The 22,923-nt window shown below is 39.4% G+C and overlaps 2 protein-coding genes across 3 annotated transcripts in view; both read left to right on the top strand.

The window, feature by feature from the left end:
• PIP5K1B (phosphatidylinositol-4-phosphate 5-kinase type 1 beta) overlaps positions 1-9,655 on the top strand; it is a 74,724-nt gene extending 65,069 nt beyond the window's left edge. Inside the window, exon 14 of the mRNA XM_084304739.1 lies at positions 9,397-9,655. Coding sequence (XP_084160865.1) covers positions 9,397-9,399 — 3 coding nt within the window. The 3' untranslated portion in view covers positions 9,400-9,655. The remainder of the gene's footprint in view (positions 1-9,396) is intronic.
• Positions 9,656-13,904: 4,249 nt separating this feature from the next.
• Positions 13,905-22,923, top strand: FXN (frataxin; the record flags this gene model as incomplete). Of its 2 annotated transcripts, none has more annotated exons than XM_084305234.1 (5): positions 13,905-14,045; positions 14,492-14,574; positions 15,934-16,054; positions 19,475-19,572; positions 22,631-22,923. In XM_084305234.1, 5 exons carry the CDS (start codon positions 13,905-13,907, stop codon positions 22,782-22,784), a joined length of 597 nt encoding a protein of 198 aa, XP_084161360.1. In that variant the 3' UTR covers positions 22,785-22,923. The 2 variants fall into 2 exon arrangements, with proteins under 2 accessions (XP_084161360.1, XP_084161361.1); XM_084305235.1 differs by having other exon boundaries at positions 13,929-14,045; positions 14,495-14,574.

Here is a 22,923-nt window from a genome sequence, read left to right as displayed (position 1 = left end):
AGAATCTATGTGCCTATTAATTATGGTGTTAATAATGAAGGGTTTTTTTCTAATGTTACGCGGGGAATGGCATACTACTTGTTTTTCATGCTTATAAGAGGAAAAAAAAATCTTCTTCACATTGAATATTCCACAATGGAGAGAGTAAATTTTCCCAGGGAGACAAGTTCTATATTTACATAAGTGAATTTAAAGACAGTGAAGTAGAGCTCAATATAAAGTAAGTTAATGGTCAGTCTACAACTTCCTCGTAAGGGGGTGTCGAGAGGCAGGAGACCTTTTCTCCATTAACACTAGTGACAGGACCCGCGGGAACGGGGTTAAGCTGAGGCAGGGGAAATTTAGGCTGGACGTCAGGAGGGGGTTCTTCACAGAGAGGGTGGTTGCACACTGGAACAGGCTCCCCAGGGAAGTGGTCACTGCACCGAGCCTGTCTGAATTTAAGAAGAGATTGGACTGTGCACTTAGGCACATGGTCTGAACTTTTGGGTAGACCTGTGCGGTGTCAAGAGTTGGACTTGATGATCCTTAAGGGTCCCTTCCAACTCAGGATATTCTATGATTCTATGATTCTATAATGGCTCCCCTTTCTGTTCTGAAGGGTTCTCCAGTTGCAGTGTCTGGAATATGATTAGAAAAGGATCTTTTTTTTTTTTTTTTTTTTTTTTTTTTTTGCTGCTTTGGCTCCTAGTGAGCAGTCTATCTGACTGCTGAAAGATAAGCAATAAGCTTACGTCTGAATCTTTGGTTGTCTTCATATCATCTGTGATGGCATTTAAACTTTTTTGTTATCTGCAGCTGTTGTGGTTTAACCCTGGTGGGCAACTGAGCCCCACACAGCTGTGTACTCACTCTCCCCCAGACATAAAGATACTAGACATCCTGTTATATATAACATGCCTGTTATATTTGACTGAAGTTTCATGCATCTAGCTCTTTTAGGCCCTTTTGAAAAATTCAGTAAAAATGTAGAACGAGTGTTTTAAGCTTGGCATTTTTTTCTGAAGGTTTGTTTTCCTCAAGCACAAATTAAACAATCCTGGTATCTCGGTCATGTTTTACTTCTATTTTCATGAAAAAAAAATGTCTGTGACTTTTGTGACAAAAATAGTACTAGAGAGTAAAGGAAAAAAGCAAAGACTTTCAACTAGCTTCTAGCAAGCATTTCACACAGTCATAGTTGCTTTCCTTCTAGATGAAGTTCACTGCATTCTTTATTGTCCTGTCTTTAACATTTCCTGACTTTTTTTTTTTTTTTATGAAATCCCAAATAAATCATGTTTGTTTCTGATCTCCCTTCTGCTCTCTGTTGGCCGTGCTTCTGATGTATTTTTCATTTTAGCCAGCAACCATTGAGTATGTACAGTACCCACTTAATAGCTACTAGCTTAATAGTCCTAACACGCTTGGAGAAGCTTTTGTCTATCCTGCCTCCACTGGAACAACAGTAGCAGGTACAAGCAACCAATTAGATACAGAACCACTTAGTTAACTCTGACAGCAAGTAGACCATTAAACCAGTCTATTCCTGTGGGCCTGTTGTTGATATGATGTTGGTATGAATAGCCTGTAAAGAGAGACAATAAATGCTGAAATGTTCAGGAAATGGACAAGTAATCAGGTACAGCCTAACCTCTTGGCCCCACTTAACAGAGAAACCACTTGTTGTTTAAAACTTTTGATTTTGGTTTATAACAGTCTTGTTTATCATAGAATGGTTTGGATTGGAAGGGTAGAAAAGATGATTAAAGATCATCAAGCTCCAAACCCCCAAGCAGGGACACCTCCCACTGGATCAGGTTGCTCTAAGCCCCATCTAACCTGGTCTTGAACACCTCTGGGGATGGGGCATCCACAGCTTGTCTGGGAAAGCTGTGCCAGTGCCTCACCACCCTCTGAGTGAAGAATTGCTTCCTAATATATAATCTAAATCTCCCCTTTTTTAGTTTAAAGTCACTACCCCTTGAGGTATCATAGCAACCCCTGACAAAGAATCCCTTTCCTGCTTACATGTGGGCCCCTTTTGGGTACTGGAAGGCTACAATGAGGTCTCCCTGGAGCCTTCTCTTCTCCAGACTGAAAAACCCCAACTCCCTCAGCCTGTCTTCATAGGAGAGACGCTCCAGCCCTCTAATCTCATGGACCTCCTCTGGGCTTACTCTATAAGGTCCATGTCCTTCTTGGGCTTGGGGCCTCAGAGCTGAACGCAGCACTCCAGGTGGGGCTTCATGAGCAAAAAATTTGCTCTCATTGGCAAATTTGCTGAGGGTGCACTTGATCCCACTGCCCATGTCACTAACAAAGACATTGAACAGCTCCAGTCCCAATACTGACCCCTGAGGACCACCACTCATTACTGATCTCCACCTGGACAGTGAGCCATTGTTAAGGGAAATCTATGCAGACTTGCACTCTGCAGCTGATGTCAAAATTGAGAATTTTTCTGGGAGTGGCAAGAATTTTTGTTCTAGGACACAGAGACATCTTGAGTTCACAACTCAAAGGCAAGTCTGGGCATAGAATTCCTCAGCTGTCAATAATAGCCCATATCCTAAATGAAGCATTCTAGTTTTTATTAATAAAATATGATTAAAACATCATTGGCACTGAGCAGTAAGTGTAAGCCAGTCTAAGTTATTTCCAAATATTCTAATACCAAACAGTGAAAAACACTATAAAAACAGTTACTTTTTTTAAATTAAAGATTACAGAAAGATAAGAAAAGATTTTATAAAACAGGAATTTGAAATCTTATTCCACAGAGAGTAAAAATAATAAAGGGTTCTTGCTTAGATAAATATGTAATTCAGTAGTAGAACAGATATTGGACTTCTGTAAGACTTTAGACACAGTCCCGCACAACCTTCTAATATCTAAATTGAAAAGATACGGATTTGAAGTGTGGACCATTCCCATGGATAAAGAATTGGCTCAAAGGCCACACCCAAAGAGGTCAATGGTTCCATGTCCAGGTGAAGGCTGGTGACAAGCAGTGTCCCTCAGGGGTCTGTCTTGGGACTAGTGCTTTTCAATATCTTCATCAATGACATAGACTTGCACCTCAGCAAGTTTGCAGATGACACCAAGCTGAGTGGTGCAGTTGATACAACAGAAGGAAGGGATGCCATCCAAAGGGACCTGGACAGGCCGGAGAAGTGGGCCCATGTGAACTACATGAGGTTCAACAAGTCCAAGTGCAAGGTGCTGCACCTGGGAGGGATACAAAGATGGTTAGTGGGCTGGAGCACCTCTTCTATGAAGAAAGGCTGAGATCTGGGGATGTTCTCTGGAGCAGAGAAGGCTCCAGGGAGACCTTACTACATTTCTTCAATACTTAAAGGTGTCTTGTAAAAAGAATGGAGAAGGACTGTTTACTTGGGTAGGTAATGATAGGACAAGGGGAAATAGTATTAAACTAAAAGAGGTTAGGAGCAAATTCTTCGCGCAGAGGGTGGTGAAGCACTGGAACAGGTTGCCAAGAGAAGCTGTGGATGCCCCATCCCTGGAGGTGTTCAAGGCCTTGGCCAAACTGATCTAGTGGGTGGCATCCCGGTCTATGGCAAGGCAGTTGGAATTAGCTCTAAGATTCCTTCCAACCCCATTATGTGATATTCTGTAATATTTAGGAGCAAAAGATGCCATCTGAAATAAATAGAAAGTGTCACTGTACATATGCTAGTAACAGAGAAAGGTAACACTCATGTACTTTGCATTTTGATATATAAATGCACAAAGCAAAACATTAAAACAGTTTTTCCTTCTTCCTTTAGAAATACATGGTGTCTTAAAATTTCTCTGAAACCCTATTCGTTATGTCAGTTCAAGCAGCTTCAGCTGGTACTTAAATCACAGAATCACAGAATTTCTAGGTTGGAAGAGACCTCAAGATCATTGAGTCCAACCTCTGACCTAACACTAACAGTCCCCACTAAACCATATCCCTAAGCTCTACATCTAAACGTCTTTTAAAGACCTCCAGGGATGGTGACTCCACCACTTCCCTGGGCAGCCTGTTCCAATGCCTCACAACCCTTTCGGTAAAGAAGTTCTTCCTAACATCCAACCTAAAACTCCCCTGGCTCAACTTAAGCCCATTCCCCCTTGTCCTGTCACCAGGCATGTGGGAGAATAGACTAACCCCCAACTTGCTACAGCCTCCTTTAAGGTACCTGTAGAGAGCGATAAGGTCGCCCCTGAGCCTCCTCTTCTCCAGGCTGAACAAGCCCAGCTCCCTCAGCAGCTCCTCAGAGGACTTGTGCTCCAGGCCCCTCACCAGCTTCGTCGCCCTTCTCTGGACTCGCTCAAGCACCTCGACGTCCTTCTTGTAGCGAGGGGCCCAAAATTGAACACAGTACTCGAGGTGCAGCCTCACCAGAGCTGAGTACAGGGGGACGATCACCTCCCTAGCCCTGCTGGTCACGCTGTTCCTGATACAAGCCAGGATGCCATTGGCCTTCTTGGCCACCTGAGCACACTGCTGGCTCATATTCAGCCGACTATCAACCATCACTCCCAGGTCCTTCTCTGCCTGGCAGCTTTCCAACCACTCATCTCCCAGCCTGAAAAAGCAGAAAAGCATTAAACATGAGTAAATGCTTTTGAACACAAAGGTCTACTGTGTCGTGTAGACTTCTGTTATTAAAACAATAGAAATCCAGTACTGCAGAAGCTTCATAGGGTAGATCAGAAAGAGCAACCAATTCTGAAGACCTTAGTGCAGTTACTAAGGTCTGGTACCTAGGTGGGGCCTTGAAAGTGTTAATTGCAGTTAGGAAGAAAGGAATAAGTTAAAGTCACTTTTTGGCTTCTGTCTTGCAGTAAAGTCCCAATTTCTTTAAGCTTTCTGTCCCCGAAACAGCAATGTGCAGTTATAAACTACTCTGCTGTGTTTTCTCAGCCTACCTCTGAAATGATTTATTGATTAAAAAAAGGCAGCTGACATTATTCTGACAAACTACAGTGTCAGTAAAACCAGAGTGGTACGGATTAAGAATTAGGATAATTGTTTCAGTTTAAGTAGGCCTGATTTCCTTTACACTTATAATGGGATAAGAACATACATGTAAACATGCATGTAAATAATACAGCGAAAAACTTAAGTTTGCTCTGTTGTGGTGCTGTGTAGCTTAAATCAAATAGTGGTAAATGCAGAAAATAATTAAATATATAAATGCCTTGCCTATAGTAGTTCATTAGTGAACTATTTTGCTTGAAAGAGTATTCTTGCATTTTTAACTATAATCAAAGTTTCTTTGGTAGTACTGAAATAGCTGTGTGGAAGCATAACATTGCTTCCTGTTATTTGTGTGTGATTTAGAAGTCACTATCACTGAAGATACGAGTGGAAAGAATTGATATGTGCTTCAAGGGAGAAAAAAGACAGTAACTATAGTGATGAGCAAGCTCAGCATATTTGGAGTCTGGTGTAGCTATGATTTGTCAGATGAATTGTATAGATAATATTATTATATTGATAATTACTCTTGTTGTGACCTATGTCAAAATGCTAATTTTATTATAGGATTTTGAAGTCTTAAAATATAGCTAAGCATCAATTTTATATTTAATCTTGCTGTAGATGCATAACTAAGTAGATTTACAAGTACTAGTCTATAAAATACCTGTTTAGAAACTTAGCAAAACTGTCTCCCTCTTCATACTTCTCAGTGCTCTGTTCTTCTATTCTCAATCCCATAGCTATGTATTTTGTATGTTGAGCACTTCCTAGCTCATATTCAAACCCTCCCAACTGCCAGTTTACAATCTAACTCGTCATCTTCTCAATTATTGTCTCTTAGAAATATTTTCACCCCTTGAGCTGTTTTTGCTTCACCACCCTTAGCTCTGTTCTAGTGTAAACTCGTTGTAGAGAAGAATTTTCCCACCTGGCTCTGATGAAATGAAAGATGGTTCCTACCTGGAGTACTGCCTTCAGCTTTGAGACCCCTGACATAAGAGGGACATAGACCTGATAGAACTAGTCCAGACCACAAGGGTGATGAGAGGGCTGGAGCACCTCTCCTATGAAGACAGGCTGAGGGAGCTGGGGTCGTTCAGCCTGGAGTCGAGAAGGCCTCAGGCAGACCTTAATAGAAGCCTTGCTGCTATTAAAAGGGGCTTACAGGGAATATGAGGAGGGATTCTTCTTTAGGGTGTGTACAGATAGGACAAGAAGTAATGGTTTTACACTTAAAGAGGGTAGGTTTGGATTAGCTATAAGGAAGAAATTCTTTATTCTGAGGTTGGTGAGACACTGGCACAGGTTGCCTAAAGAAACTGTGGATGCCCCATCCCTGGAGGTGTTCAGAGTCAGGCTGCATGGGGCTTTGGGCAACCAGGTCCTGTGAAGGGGGTTTGGAGCTAGATGATCTTTAAGGTCACTTCCAAACCAAGCCTTTCTATGATTCTCATCAGATACTTCAAGTATGGGATTGTCCTTCTACCATAATTTCTTAACAAGGCATTTGTTTTTCATTCAGGAACTTTTTGATTTTCTCTTTCATAAAATTTAATTTGATTCCAATCATGTTGCAGATTTCTTCAGAGTGCTGTTTGAAGCAGTAACAATTGTGCCTAAAATTAAAGCAATTCCTAAGCAGGATATATCTAAGAACAAGCTACTAAGTGTACAGTCACGCTGTGATGCATACCTCAATTTTAGATTTAGTACTGTCTTTCTGGTTCCTTCAGTTTCTCTGCTTCCCCATCTCCACTAAGGATACTGATGAAAAAGCATGGTAGCTTGAACGTTAATTCTGGGACTGTGAGAAGAGAATTTAGGCCTCCTCATTTACAGACACTTACAAGGAGTATCCCCTGAGAGCAGAATAATCCTTAGTATATTACATGCACATACTGGAACTAATCAAGCAGTCATCCCTCAAAGTAGAGTTTATTTAAAGCTGAAAGTGGAAAACCTAGTTGTTCCATGCAGTGAGGCAACTGTTCCTTTCCTATCTTACCTATTTTATCCCTGTATCCATCCACATATTGTCTTAGACAAGAGTAGGGAAAGAGTCTGTCTCTCATAAAACTGAAGGCTGGTGTAAGGTGAAACAGCAACCAAGCAAGAATATAGTGTGGCAGGGGTGTTTGCAGAGGCAGTGTTACACAGGAAGCAACACTCCAGTCTCCCTTCCATGAAAATCAGATACGGGAATTATGTGCTTGATTAAATTAAAAACACACCATTTCATATTACTATTAATACATTGCCTGAGTACTCCAAGTGCTAAAATGACAGTGTATATTGCTGCTATACTACAAGTTCTCAAGCCCTGAGGATTTTAATGAAGAAAATCAACCATATAAAGAAATCAATTTACTCTTATCTGTGAAAAGAGAATTGGAACAGAGAAAGGCTAAAATATTGCAAATACATTATAGAACCAGTGCAAGACATCTCGGACAGTAATTACAGGAATGCATCTGGTAGAGTCATTTGTATGTTAACTATCATTTCAGACCCAACTGCTATGGCCAAACTGTCTCTTTCAGAAAGTGCAGTTTCTTACATCAGTGATTAAAGTAACCCATACAGTGTGCAGTGGTGAAAGAGTTTCTCAGAGGTTCATGTTCTGTGCACTGCAATAGACAGAGGTTTTGCCACAATAATATGCACAGAACTGGATTGCACTTGACATAAAGATGAATATTTGAATCCCACCACATGCACAGCGTTTCTGTGACTGACTCACATAGTTAGCAGTTGCTGTATGTTTCTGTCAGGGCAATCTTTTCCAATTCTGTTATAGAAATTTTGCAGATAGTTTTTGCATCCTTAATCTCTTTGAAATGCTTCGGAAGGATCAGAGGTAAGGCAACAAGAATAATATAGTCAAAACTGTGTAGTAGTGGAATAGCAAAAAGCTAGCATCAACAATATTGCTGATCTCCTTAGAGAGTAAAAAGCAGTGATAAAGCCAGAGGGTCTGAAGTTGTGCTGAATCACCATTATATCTGTCAGAAATGGACTTGCTGTCATTCAGATATGAACTTTCAGACACAAACTAGATGCAACCAGTGAAAATTTTCAGTCATTTATGCCAGCTTCATAAAGGATTATTTTGTTTACCCTGTGCTTCTCAACCTTTTTTCTCCAACCTGATCTTAATTTTATTTTTTTTAATTCTTGTTAGCCTCACATCATCCTCTTCTTACCTTAATTTTACTTACTTGTCCAACAATTTCCCTTTGCATATTCAATTGCTCTGCATCCTAGTAGTAAGTACCTACTGACTGACTGACTACTTTTCTACTTGCAGGCAGTTAGGTAGATATATGGCAGCATACAGTCTTTAATTCCTAGATAGAGAATACCCTTTGAGAAAATAGCACTTTGTTAACCATCAGAGGTTATGAACACACTGACCATAACAGTAGTGCACAATACAGGGGCAGGTTGAAGCTTGCAGCATTTTAGTATCATTCTGCCAGGTTCAAAGTCTAAGGCCAGAAGTGATAATAAATAATATCAATATCAAAATATTAATTTAAATCTACTGGTGTTCATATTCTAAGATGAGCTTTCAAAATGCCTTCAGAGCTTTTGTTGTTGCTGTTCCCAGACAAGATTAGATTATTGCTGAACTATTTGAAGGTTAGTTAAATCCTTGTATGTAAAAGTACAATATAAAGGTGACCTTGAAAATCTGCTTAGTAAGTGGGGACTTAGAGCTTTTTTATGTTTTTAGAAGGTTTTAGAGTGAGGTCACAGCAGTTGTCATCAGTTTTCTTTTGTGTCCTCCTCCATGTTGGATACATTAGCTGAGATGCATTCAATTTGCTGCAAGATTTTGTTCAGTTGTCAGTTTATGCGTAGCTTAAATAGTAATAATAAGGCATTCATCAAAGAATAGCTTCTCCTCAATTAATCTGACTCAATGGAGATACTAAGAAGTGATCAACTATTTGTATTATTTAACAGCTGCTTCAGTGGAAGATAGTGTTTTAGTTTTCTACAGTAATAGCAAGTTAATTTAACTATTTATTTATTTATGGTGAATAGAAGTTTGTTCTGATCTTGAACGTAAGTTGTTCTTGACAGATTTTGGATAGGTATGTTTTTTCAACTGGGAAACTATCCAGCAGGAGCTCTCAGGACTTTTACAGAAGACACGCAAAAACTGCAGTTTTGTCCCCTAACACTTCTTTTGAACCCCAGTCACTTCTGCAAGGTAAAAAAAGCTGTTGGGAACTGCTGAGTGCCCTCAGTTTGGATTGTCTTCAAAAAAAAAGATACCCAATAGTTTTTTTTAGGGGGCAACATAAATACAGGATCACTGTTGAACTGTGCTGTATGCTCTTTAGGTGAATAGAAATGTTACCAAGTTATAATTCTGTAAGAAAGCAAATAAACACAGATCCTGATTTTGCTTCTTATTTCTGTATTTCCAGTAATAAAGAATACATGAAGAATAAAACCAGGACAGAGAAGTGACCGTGGTTAATGAAGAGCACTTTCTGCACTCCTGTTTAAGAAGGAGGAATTTGCTGAGCCTAATAGACAAAGAATAATAATCAACTGAACTTTTTCTAAGAAATGTCAGGATCTTTGAACCATAGAAAGGATTGATGGACTTGGCAAAAGTGATGTGAAACATTCCACACTCCACTATCATCTGCTGTTGCTTGCTGAACTGTGAAGACCTGCATATTCGAGCTGCTTTCTACTGTATTGCCAATCACCTTTTTTGGACTCGAAAGTAATATTTTCTTATCAGCTCTTTAGTGATTTCATTTGCATGCATTCTGTAATTATGCACAAGCAAAATATATTATCTGCTTTACCTATTTAAAAATAAGCACAGTGGTGAATATAATTAATTTCACATGTTTTTCACCCTTCAGTTGTAATCACTTAGATCCATGTCAGTGGAAATGGGAATTGATGCAAGGGTTAGGGTAAGACTCTGCACATACTAGAAGAAAATGAACCTCTAAAGACATTTTCACTGTTGGTGAAAAGAAGAAAAGATGTTATTTATAACAAGGCCTTATGTTGTGTATATATATTGTCTTTGGAATATTTTCAACTTCAGTTTATTTCTTGTAAAAGAGAAATTATATAATTTATTTAGTAAATACTACTGTAAAGTATAGTTTAATTGATGAATAAAATATTTTGTTCTCAAGACTATCACAACTGTCAACATGCTCGTGGTCTGCACAGGACTTACTGTTCTGGCATGTCTCTACCTTGATGAGACAGCTTGAGAGGGATCTCAAGAAGTATACCAACCACTCCGTAACAGGGCGGCTGTATTTATCTCCTACCAGCTCTTTAATGAAGAGTGGAATCTTAACATTAAGCAGAAAAAGCAAAGGAATGCACTCAGTAGGCATTGCTTCATAACAGTTTTTCATATTTTTCAGTATAAGCGATTGTTACAAGATAAATATAAACACTGTTCTGGTTTCCTTAATTTCCCTAGCAGCTGAGAGACAATCACAAACACCGGCGATCATCAGTCCAAGACTTGATGGAGTAGTGTTTTTAAAGAAAACTACACAGCAGTCACTTTGAAAGACTGTGGAAGTAACTGATAATAACATTTATTGTAGGAATAAGTACTATTAAACCTGATGTATTGCCAAAACCAGAATTCAGCACTTCAATCCTTAGAATTATGTTTTGTACCTCTGAAGAATTTTTAATTTAAGATGTTGGACTTTTTTTTTTCTTTTACATACTATCTCATAACCTTAACAGGGAGGAGTGTATTACTCCTTTATCATGCACAGAACACAGAAACCTAGAGGTCAAATGATTTTCTTTGCCAAATATGTAGAGTCTCTGGATTAACCTAGAGCCTATGTCCCATGGTTACACCCTTTGCAGGCTTTAAAATTAGATTGCTTAATCTTAGCAAGATAATTCTGCAGCATTCCTCTTAGAAATGCAAGGGACAAATCTGCATGCCCTATGGGAAAAAAAAAAATTGTACATCTACATAAAGTGTCTGCTCAACTATGCACGGTGTATAGTATATTTAAAAGGCATCCATGTGAAAAGTAGGTATTCTACTTAATCAGAAATCAGAAGTAGGTACTGATCAGTTTTATTTGGGGGGGGGAGGGAGAATGAAGTGCTGAGTTTAAGCACCAGACTAACTTCCAGAAGGCACATATATGTCATTTTTTCCCCAATTATCTAGCAAGCTGTAGTGTCCAAATCACTTGTCCTTTGGAAGACTCCTAAGGACATACAGCTTAAATGCAACCATTCTGACCCAAAACAGAAAGTCTGTATTCCTGTACTAAATGATTCAGAGCATGAGCTACCCTTTGTGTACAGTCTCTTTTAACAGTCATTTATAAATGAAAACAGTAATTTAATACTTGCAAAAAGAAATCCTGTATAGACTATAGAGCCTACTGGGAAAACCTTCTCCAAAGCACACAGACTTAAAACCCCATGGTTGCACTGAGGGGAAAGAGGGTTTACAGCTAAGCAATGTTAATGATCAGTAACTTGGAATCTGTTTCTTTCTCTAACACGTGAAATAGTGTAAAACTTTAAACACCAAAGATTATAAAGGGCTTTTAGGACGTGTATGTTTAATGCCTGGATATTTGGTTTCTCTTCATTTTGCATTGGTAGCACTTTGATAAAAATTAAAAGATGTTTATCTACGAAGAGGATATGGCAATACATGTCAAGTAAAAATAAAATACGTACAGAAGGCATAGGCATAAATAGTCAGCTCCCTGGGGTATTAAATTGATATATTGGACTATTTATCAAGGTCTAAACAGATGGAACTCACCACGGGGAGCAAAATTTGAAGAATGAGGGCACAAATGTGGTGCAGTGGTATCTGAATATTCTGGCCCTGTAAACTGCCCAGAAAGAAAAAGCACAGGTTGGTGCCTGCTTACTGATACATTGTGAATAACTCCAGATATGTGTATTTGGCCCCGTAACTTAATCATACAGTATTGAGAGGTTGAGCTTTGCCTTTACTAATAGCACTGAATAGTCATCCTCAGTTATTTAAAAAAAAAAAAAAAAAAAAAAAAAAAAAAGAGTACTTTGTGTCCTTGCAGTAGAATCCAGCAGTTTGAAAACACTAACTCCTATCCCCAGATCTGTTTTCCTGGTGCCTTTGCTTATGCTGCAGGTAAGTTCATTTCATATAACTCGATATTACTTGCCCAAACCCAGAACGCTAGACAGTGATAAAGGTCATATAAAAGAGGTCATGCACTCCAGCTGTGCTACACAGAGGCCATTTGCTGACCCCTTTTTGCCACGCTGCATGCAGTAGCTCACAGAGAGATGCTGACTCTTTACAGACTGAAGGCACAAGGCCTGAGCTTGCAGCCACTTTGTGTCTGGAAATGCTTGGCAGGTATTTTATGCCAGCCTAAAAAGGTACGGATAGCAACGTGCTGTGGTATGAACATTAATCTAAGGAACAAGGATCATGACAAAAAACGTAATGAATCATTGCAAAAATCACATTCTTTGTACCCTTTCGAAGTTGTGGAAACAATCATCTCTGGTAGTAATGCACTGTGAAATTCATTACCGTGAACATTGTTGTCAATTTCTTGAGAGGTTCAAGACTAAGAATGCTAACAATGAAGAAAATGCTCCATCTACACTAATTCATTGACTTGTTATTAACTTAGAAACAAGAGATGCACGTTTCCTACTGAGAGTTACATGTGACCTTTGACCATTAAAGAAAAATCACTGAAACTACCTGGAAACTACCAGAAAATATAATGTTTTATAGAAACAGCAAACTAGATAGGATGCTATATGGGAATGGCAAAGTATAAGCAAGCACTATTTTTAACTAAAACAAACAAACAAAAGCATTCTTCCAGCTGCTTTACCCTCTCCTCACTAACGTATGAAAAAACAACTGTTTGCTTTACTAACATATTTTTTGAACTGATAAAAGTTATTTCTCCCTGCAAGCTTTATCTCAACGTTTAGACCACTGTAGCTGCAAAAACACAACTAGTTTCTTCCAGTAGTGATAAGCATATGGGATCAGTCTTCAAGGAACAAGAGAGCATCTTGTGTCTAGATGACATATAAAAACTGCAGTGGCAGACTGCAACAAGGACGCATACAGTCCGAGAGAAGGCACTGGCAACTGAACAGCACTCAGGACACTGCTGGAAAGAGACAGGGTGGCGAAGCTAAGTTACCTGGTTTGGTAAAACCACTTTCAACTACACACATCAGAAGTCTCAGTTGAAATGTGCACAACTTACTTGAATTCTCTGGGTTTTTGGCTGAAAGAAAAACAAACAAACAAACGTAAAACACACCAAGTTTTGCTTTAACAAACAAACAAAAACCAACCAACCAAAGAAACACACCGAGTTTTGCTGAAAAAGCTGACGCCCTATTTCCTGAAGCATCGCAAGGTGCCCGCTGTTTACTCGAGTGAGAGTTTTAGACGTGTAAAAACGCAGCACACGGTAATCAGACAGTAAGCTCCTGTAGGGCTTGCACATTTTACGTGTTTATGATTTTACTTGCAATCTGTTGCGTTTTACAGTCCTGTGGAAGGATCCGAAGTGCAATTTTTCCGTGTCCTCACAGATTTATTTATTTGTAATAAACTTTCACATCAGGGTTAGTTTTTATCTATCTCCACGGTGAGTCTTTTACTTTTTATTTATTTATTTATTTATTTATTTAGTGTAAGTAACGCTTCCCACACCGCTCCCTAGCTCCACACCGCCCCGCCGGGCCGGGGCAGCCCCTGGGGGCGCCGGGGCCGAGCCGCGCTGCGCTGCTCCCCGCGGCGCCGGCGGAGGGCGGTAGCGGCCTCGCGGCCTCCCGTTAGCTGCCGCCGGGCCGGGCCGGGCCGGGCCGGGCCGGGCTGTGCAGTGCAGGCTCCTCCCCGGCCGCTTCCTCAGCGAGCGGCGGCGGCGGCATGTGGAGGCCGGGGGCGGCCGGCGCCGTGCGGGCGGCTCGGCGGGCGGCGGCGCGGCGGCGGAGCGCTGGCCCCGGGGGCGCCCCGCTGGAGGGGGCCGGGGCCGCGGCCGCCGCCACCGGCACCGTCCGCGGCCGGGCGGTGAGTGCGGGGCCGGGAGGGGGCCGGGGAAGGAGCGGGGCGGCCTCGGGCCTGCCCCGCAGCCGGGGGGGCTCCTCCGGCACCGCGGGGTTGGAGCCCGGGGAGCCCGAGTGTGGCTCGGGCCTCCTCTGTAATTTTGTGTTACAGCGAAAGAAAATAGCTCTCCATTCTCTCTCTCTCTCTCTCTATATATATATATATACATATATATATTTTTTTTCTCACTAGCTTGTAACAGAAAACAAGGATATTACTGATGGACTCAGTCATCCAAGGGACTAAAGCTGCATAATTCTTCCGGTATTAGCTCTGTAATACAGAATATAAATATTTTACTTGAGGATGGCAAAGTCTTCAAATCTGTTCAGTTTGTGTGACCACTACATGATTCATGATCTTCGCGTTTTAACTTTTAATTCCCTTTTACTGACATTTATTTTCAACAGCAGTTACAGTGTGCGTCGGAGCTGAAGAGCAGGGCGGTGCGGTTTATGAGTGTAAGAAACGCAGGAACTCTGAGTGACAGAAGGTAAATGTTATTCTGAGAATATTCCCAGACTATGTTATTCATATGAAAATATTCCCTGTGCCTTCTAAAACAATTGTAGATGTGGTGCAGCTATCAAATTAATATAATGTTGATACGATGATTCACAGGAGAAGTACAGTTCTAGGGAAAATCATTTTGTGTGAGTTTGGGAGGTTACACAGGGAACAACTCCTGTACCGAAAGGTGGGTGCCTGGCACCATCTCACATGTGTCAGGGAACATGAAAATCATGCCTTTCACAGGCAGGATGTGACAGGGTACCCGTGAGAGACTTCTCCCTGGATGATGCTGCAGTTGGAGGCCCGGTTAAATAATGTGCAGATGTCTAGAATGGTGCTTACCATTAGGTACCTGAATTGCATCCTGAATCAGTACGTGAGTCCTGCCTAATCCTCTGGCCTTCTGTTCTCTGGAACTGTAGGTATTTCTGTGGTATCCCTGACGTAAGTGGTGTGGTGTGTGTTTTGGTAATTGACTAATAAGAAATGTTTTTAAAGAGTACATTCTACATCAGGTGAAATATACAGAGTCCCCATAGATCACAGTAACTCCTGTTTTGCTGTATCTCTTAGCAAAACAAGTGATTTCACCAAATTGTCTGTTGGTAGAGATACTAACAGAATCTTTAAAACAATCTTTAAAAGTTGACACTGCTACAGATAGAAAAACTTAGGTGATTTGATAGCATTTCTAGACTTAAAGAGGATAACAGAAGCGGTTTCGTAAGTGTTGTAAGCCTTATGTAATGGCTACAAGGGTGCTTTGAGAAGCTGAAGAAGAAGTTAATTGTAAAAGCATTATTTCATGTGTGCATTTTAAATGATATCTAGTTGGTAATTCCAGGGGAGAAATCAAATGCTGCATGTAGACATGACATTTGACATTGATGTTTCTAAATCTCTGCTTGTAGCTACGTTTGGTTCCATATAGTCAAATTACTTGTGCTTCTAAACGGGAGAGTCTTGTGTCTATCCATAGAGTTTCAAACATTAACTATGGCTTACTTTGTTCTTACAGAAGGTTCTTTTATGAAAATGCCTTATTTTAACACCTAACTCTATCTTCCTAATACTCAGAGGTCACTATATCTAAAAAAAGAAGTACATGGTCTTTAATTGGAGTTCTCTACTACACAAATTTTAAAATTCCACCTCCATTTATAAGGTGTGTTGTTACCTACCTACATCACCTTTAAAAAAAAAAAAAAAAAAGACTGCTTGTTTAATGTGATTGTTTCATGATTACTGTGCCCTCCACGGTCTTGGTATTTTTCATTATATGGAAAATTCTGCCTTCCATGTCTTCCCTCCTAATTATGTGATTTTATGTTGTTTGTAGCTCTTTAGATGAGACCACTTATGAAAAACTGGCTGAAGAAACACTGGACTCCTTAGCAGATTTCTTTGAGGACCTAACCGATAAGCCTTTTACCCCAGAAGATTACGATGTCTCTTTAGGGGTATGTTTTAAAGATTCTGTTAACACTTTTAATTACTGTAGATTTCTTTCTTTGAAAGAGAATTTTAAACTAGTCACCTTAGGGACAGAACTTAAAAAGTATTTCTTTTACAGCTTTACTGCTAAAAATATGCCTCTTTTACAGACTATTCTGGTAAAAAGTGATGTGGTTATCTGATTTGACGATTTAAAATGTTTAGTCTGTAGGGAAAGGCGTAATATAGAATAATGACTGAGCCTAAGAGGAGATAGAGACCACTGTCGAATCAGAAATCAGTTTCTATGTCTTTCTAAATTTACATTGACTTCTGGCATCAGCAACCCGAATCCTCAAGGTAAATGCTAGGGCAGGCCTATGTGGTGTAGTATGTGTAAATCACGTTACTGGTAGAGCAGTTTCACTGATGGCCATGAGTACTGAGAGGGAGCATGTGCCCTGAACAGCTGTGACAGATTATGTTTGATCTGGCTCTGATAAAGGTTGAGCCTGTGGTGGAGAGGAGCAACGGAGGATGTCTCAACAGGTTGTTGCAAAACTGAGAAGTGAGCATGCACAGGGAGAAGGCTTTGGTCACATGAGACACTGCATGGCTGATAGCCTGATAGTTGGAGCCTTTAGCAGGTCACCCACTCATATTGCTTTACAGGGTGACAGATCAGAAATGGCCACTGTGTTTCTTTAAGGAGTTTATTAGTTTTATGTAAAATTGCTGGAATGGGTTGTATCTTAAAACCATATACGTGACTAGGAGGAAAGCGTATTTCTCCCTACACTGCTGTCTGCAGCGCAGGTCTTTCCATAAAGCTTATTTTTTTCTAAATTATTATTTTGCATAACTACTGTTCCCGGTTCCAATCTTACCATTTGGAGATTGCTTTTTGCTAGCTCTCTCAGTTAAGTTTTTATGCTCAGGACATTGAACCAGATGGTTTGGGTTATACAGAGGTGGGGGGGGAAACAAACAAACAAACAAAAACACAACTGTAGTTTTCAGACCTGCTCCTGTGTAACTTTCTGTCATCATAATGTTTATTATTTATTTTTCATAGCTAAGGTAAAAAGTAACATATTGTTAGTTAGATTCTGTTCTTGCGCTTAGCACATATTATTCCTTGCTTTAATTAATGTGTAATAACATTGTGTCTAATTACTTTTCTGGTGAAAAGCAATGAATTGTTTAACTATTAAAGAGCTTAAGACAAAAATTAGCAAAAACATTGTCATTAACCTCTTTAGTATTTTAAAGTTTGTTATCTGAAGGTTATGAATTGGTTTCTGCCGTAATCTTATCTCCAGGCACTGCAGAGTGTTTTGCGCTTGACATGCACTCCCTCTGGGGCTCTAAAGAGTTGTTTGTACATCCATCCTAACTTTTACGTGTACGCCTTTGTTGCACAGACTGTACGATGAATACTGCCTTGAAAGTTTCTGTTGAGAGATAAGGGTTGAATAGTGCCAGGTTTACCGAGGGTAATTCCAGACAAGCAAGGCTAGTGCTGCAGCAAGCCACAAGGTGGCGAACGTGGTGAAGGTCTTATACCTATGAGTTCTTAATAAACTTCATTTCTTCACACAACTTACATATTCGTGTTCAGAAGGAGAAAAAAATCTATTTTGAGGAATATATACGTTTTACCAGGAGCTCTAAAACATTCATATGATAGTAAAAAACATATGCAGTAGAATTTCTTAAAATATGATCAAAGTATCTTGCATTTAAAAAGTTCCTAACAGCTCAAGTTGTCTTTTCTATTATTTCAAAAGTGCTGCCAAATGTAGGGTTAAAAGTTTTAAAAACCTAGCACTAGAAGTTAACCTTTACTTAATTTGCAATGACAGAGCAATAGTACTCTGCCACAGCTGACACATAATGTAAGCAATGGTATAAAATTTTGTTAATTCTTTGGAAACCAATTTATTTACAGTGCTTTTGTAGCACAGTGTAACATAATGCTGAGTACTTAACATGGCCCTAAGGAACACACAGAAGAATACCGACACCTTTATATCCATATTCAGGGCTAATCATCACAACGTGCTCTTACTCTGCTCTATCTCTACAGATGTAAGACTGCAGATACATAGAAAAGATTGAACTGATCACAACCAGAGAAGTAGGCTCTTCTTGCCCTTCTAAACCAATTCTGAATTAACATAACCAGCAGGGCAACCTGCCAGCAGTATTAACCAGGGATGTCTTTATTTATATTTTATTGCTCACAGCTGTAAATCTATAATCTAGTAGCACAAATAAGAGCGTGGAGACTGGAGTAAAGAAAAGTCAAACCTTGCGAGTATTATTTCAGTGCTGATGAACCTCAAGATATGTCAGAAATTAGTAACATGGAATTACTTTGTAAGAGAAGGGGGCTCTAAGCTGCTGGATGGGCTACAAAGTAAGTTTGTAGGTAGTCACAAATGAAAATGTTTTTTTCCCACGATTAAGTGTTTTTACATAGGTAATAGCCTTAGCAGTGACAGTAGCTCTGGTAATATATTCTAAGGTGTGAAAAATATGGACGCACCAAAGAAGCTTTGTTGTGCTATAAGGTGTGATATATTTGAGGAACTATAGATTAAATATGGCTATTAACTGAATCATAAAACTGTGTTCTGCAGGGATGCCATTTTTAACCAGCATAAATTTAGATCATCTGTAGGTTAACTCGGGTCCAAATGTTGTTACTCTTTTATGCTCCTTAGGACAGAAACATTTTTGTCAGCTGCTTTTCAGAACACACTTGTGAAAATGTCAGAGAAATATGAATCATGTTGTCACTAAGAAATGTGAGTAAGATAGAGAACAGAAATGCTTACTAGGATAATGGTCTGAAGCTGGCATAACTAAAACAAAACAGACCTGGAGTTTAGAAGTGGAACATTTTTTAGGTATGATTCAGGATCTAGGCACTTCATCAGAATTATTGGAGAAAGAGTTGTGTTTATTCACTTGGAAACTGTTACAGTTACTTGAAGAAAAGTTAGGTAAAAGCGGATGGATCAGGAACGTAGTCTCAACAGATAATCTTCTTGATTTGGAACCACACCAGTTCATGGGTAGAAAAAGTTGGGTTTGAGTGATGTTTTAGTCACTGCAAAATAAACTATGAGCTTCAAGATGACAGGACAAAGCTCAAGAGTATTATTTAAGTAGTGCTGTTTTGAATGGAGCAAATACTAAATCAAACTAACCAGAAGTTTTGAAGTCTAGGTCAGGCGCAAAGATGTGCAGGTTGTCTGAGGTATTGTCACTCGCTGCTGATTCATAACAATCATTCTTCCAAGCTGTTACTGTTTGGAAAATAGTTGGGAATGTGATACAGATGTGTAAGTTTCTGTTTACAAACTGCAGATCATGTAACTCTTGTCAAGTAACAGGATACAAACTTAAATTTTTTACTATTTTCTTTGTGATTTAAGAGTGGAGTTTTAACAGTTAAATTAGGTGGAGACATGGGAACATATGTAATCAATAAACAAACACCAAACCGGCAGATTTGGCTGTCCTCACCCACTAGGTAAGTTATGTGTAAGGTACGTAACATCTGAAGACTGAGTAGAAATGTACTTTTTTTTTTTTTTTTTTAACATTGCATGGATTATGTAGTGCCATAAATCGCCCTTTTCTCCAGTATATACTCAAAACATGATTTAATCTAAATGTTCAGTAAGATTTTGTTACTGAGCTGTGTGGCATGGCATAATATACTGATATGCCCAAATCCAGGAAATGCTTAACAGAATTTTCATACTCTGTTCCAGTCCAAAGCCACTATCTACAGGAATATAGGCTACTCAGAAAAAATATATAATAATAAAAAAAAAAAACAACACAGCCATGATTAAAAAGGAAAACAAAAACTTCTGTTGGAAAAAGAAATGATGATGTTATAATCTAAACTACTCTTTGTATTTAAACAGGGTGGCTCCTTCCCCTTCAAGCTTGTGGGATTTCCTGCTTTATATGTTTATGTGCTCACCCACTAGTTGTTTTTGTCAAGCTCCTGCACTTCATGGAAGCCTTGGCTGGGTGTGCCCTCTGCCTTCTCTAATGCTGTGTTTTGATCCATTGTAGGCTTTCTGGTTGGTTTCACCTGTAGGGGCAGCCAGATAATAAGGGAAATATTGAGGCTGATTCCCCCTTCAGAAGAATGTGTCCCCTGCCACTGTCCCAAAGAGAGAACTGAGGGAGTCAAGTCACTGTGAAGGAACCAGCTAGCTGGAAAATATGAGCACACCCAGTAATTACGCAGGCATACTTCTTGAAGGTTGCTCATAAAGAATGTAGTAATTGCAAAACCGGGAATGGTTTTGCAGTAATAGAATGTCATATTAGGGTTTGCATGGAAACAAAAAAAAAGAAAAAAGAAAAAAAAAAAAGAGAAGTTCAAGGGAATTTAAGATTTCAAGAGGATCAATTTTAATAGATAAAAAAAACACCTAAATAAAATTTTAACTTCACTTTAGGCTAATTAAGTACTGATTGGTGCACATTTTATTAGTCATTTTTTCTCTACTACTAGCCTCCTCCCCAGTCCCAGAATCGCTTTTTGTTAAAAATAATTTATTTAACAGGTATGTGACTTTTTAAGGCACTGGCCTAGTAAGCTTATCATTCAGACAAATGCAGGCTGTGTGTCATTCATTCATTTCATATATTTTGCAACAAACAGTTCCTGAATCTGGATTCTGCTTAAGAGGACAGTAGGGTTTTTTAGGTCCCACACGAAGTTTTCAACCATTTCTGAAAACCAAAATTCAGAGAGTTCTGTGAGTAAAGATACACAAACACCAGAATAGGGAATTCTGTGAATGATTATGTGTTGAAGTGGTGAATAAAAATATATGCAAGAAACTTGAAAATTCTCCGATGATGTTTTTTGGCATCTATTGTGAAAAATGACTCACCAACAAGCATTCCATTTTGTGCTTGCTTAACTGGTAATATAGTAAACAGTAGTGTTTCCTGAAATACGATCACACGTTCACTTATTTCCTAACCTCTGAAAATACATGTTGCAACTCCAGCAAATACTGTATGATCTGGAGTGACATACTGCTGAAGTGCAATGTACTAGGAGGGGAAAGAAGCAAGTGTTACTCTTAGTGATCACTTTGCAGTTGATACTATATTTGCGAAATTTGTACAGTGAATGTACAGTGAAATTTGTGCAGTGAATGGAGAATGTATGCAGACTTCCCTTGAGAGATAAATTAATACTTAGCCTTTGAAGGCATTTATTAGTGCTCAAAAGATCCTTAAATGCTAAATGTAAATGAAAAAATCATATTTCTACAGAATTTTGAAGAGTCAGAGAACTGTGGAGGTATTTCATATGTCAACCTTATCACTGATACTTCCTAAGTAACATTTAAAAATAGTTCAGATGACCAATTTATTTTTTTTGCCTTTGTTGATTGAATGGTTTGTCTTAGCTTGGTTTTCATGAATGGCTGTGTCCCATTCTGTTGCTCTCTGGCTGTAGGGCAGTATAAACATATACTTGATCTGCAAAGACAAGTGAGAAATGCATGGCAAAGTGACTGGAGCATTGGAGAATAGTTCCCAGTTCACATACAGCAAGTGAGACGTCAGTGGAAGTCACTCTTATTTCTGTTTGCATCTGTGACTTCTCGTAATTTGGTTAGTGGTCTGAAAGTTCGTCATTTAAATATGGTGAACAATTCAGGGTATTTGACGTTCAGGTTAGTGTTTATGTTTGTAGAGAATCTGCAGATTGTCCTCATGTATATGTAGTCTGTCTTCTTGGCAGACCTTGTATGCAGTCATCTGAGTTCCAAGGCATTTTGTCCTATCAGTTTAAGTTCAAGGATAAGAGTGATGTTTATCCCTGTTTATCCCTGCTGAACATTTCATTCCTTTCTCTTTTCTTAGCTTCTGTAGCTGATGTTAACAGTAGTGAGCACCTTTCAGTCATTGCTCCTGTTTCAGATGTGGAGAATTAGGTGGATACAAAGGTCCGTAATGCAACCCAAGTGTTCAAGTTATTTCCTGATGTTTAATGTAAGGCTGAAGAATCAAGCCCAAAACTATACGATAGCACAGAGGAAAACAGAATTTTCATGTAAATCTCCCACATGGCAATATATGTGCTTTCAGATGGTAAATTCGTTTATTGCATTCAAAAAGAAAGTGAGATTGGTGGTATGTGTTCTGCTGCATTTAGAATATCTTCACGTAACTCTGCTGTATCAGCTAATCAACAGCATGAATTCAGCCTCACACAAATATGCTTTGTAGTAGTTGTGTGCAAGAAGATTATGTGGGTGAGGGAAGAAGGGGGGTAAGGCATGAAAATGGGGAGATGAGTGCCAAAAGCAAGAAGGAAAGGAGCGTGTATCTGCTTGTCAGAACTGAGACATCTTGTCACCTTTCAGATGCATCTGTTAGATGGCTCAGGAAGGTCTGGCCTTTGCTGTTCCGCTTTCCCACACAAATCCTTCTCTACTCTCTTTCCTTGTCCTGGGCACTTTCTGGGTTACATATAAATACGTGCTTCCAGCAGCTCCCCATAAATTTCAATCTGTACTTACACCATGTGTTTTGCTTTCTAGTGGGCCCAAGCGCTATGACTGGACTGGACGGAATTGGGTGTATTCTCATGATAGAGTATCCCTTCATGAACTACTATCAAAAGAGTTTTCAACAGCATTAAAAACTAAATTGGATTTGTCCTGCTTAATATATTCTGGAAAAGAAGAAACTTGATGATATTCTACCTCATGGAACTTCAAAGACTTGAAGCACAAGCCCTCCCCTGTTTCCTGAGTACCCGAGCTTACTGTTTTTCTTGACGTCACCATGTTTTGCAGCAATATGAAAATAATACATTTTTCTCAAGTGCTCA

The sequence above is a fragment of the Netta rufina genome (genome assembly GCF_964035555.1).
Source record: "Netta rufina genome assembly, chromosome: Z".
In the NCBI taxonomy this organism is placed as follows: Eukaryota; Metazoa; Chordata; class Aves; order Anseriformes; family Anatidae; genus Netta; species Netta rufina.
The sequence above is the reverse complement of the archived record's forward strand: the minus strand, read 5'-3'. Positions and strand labels throughout refer to the sequence as shown.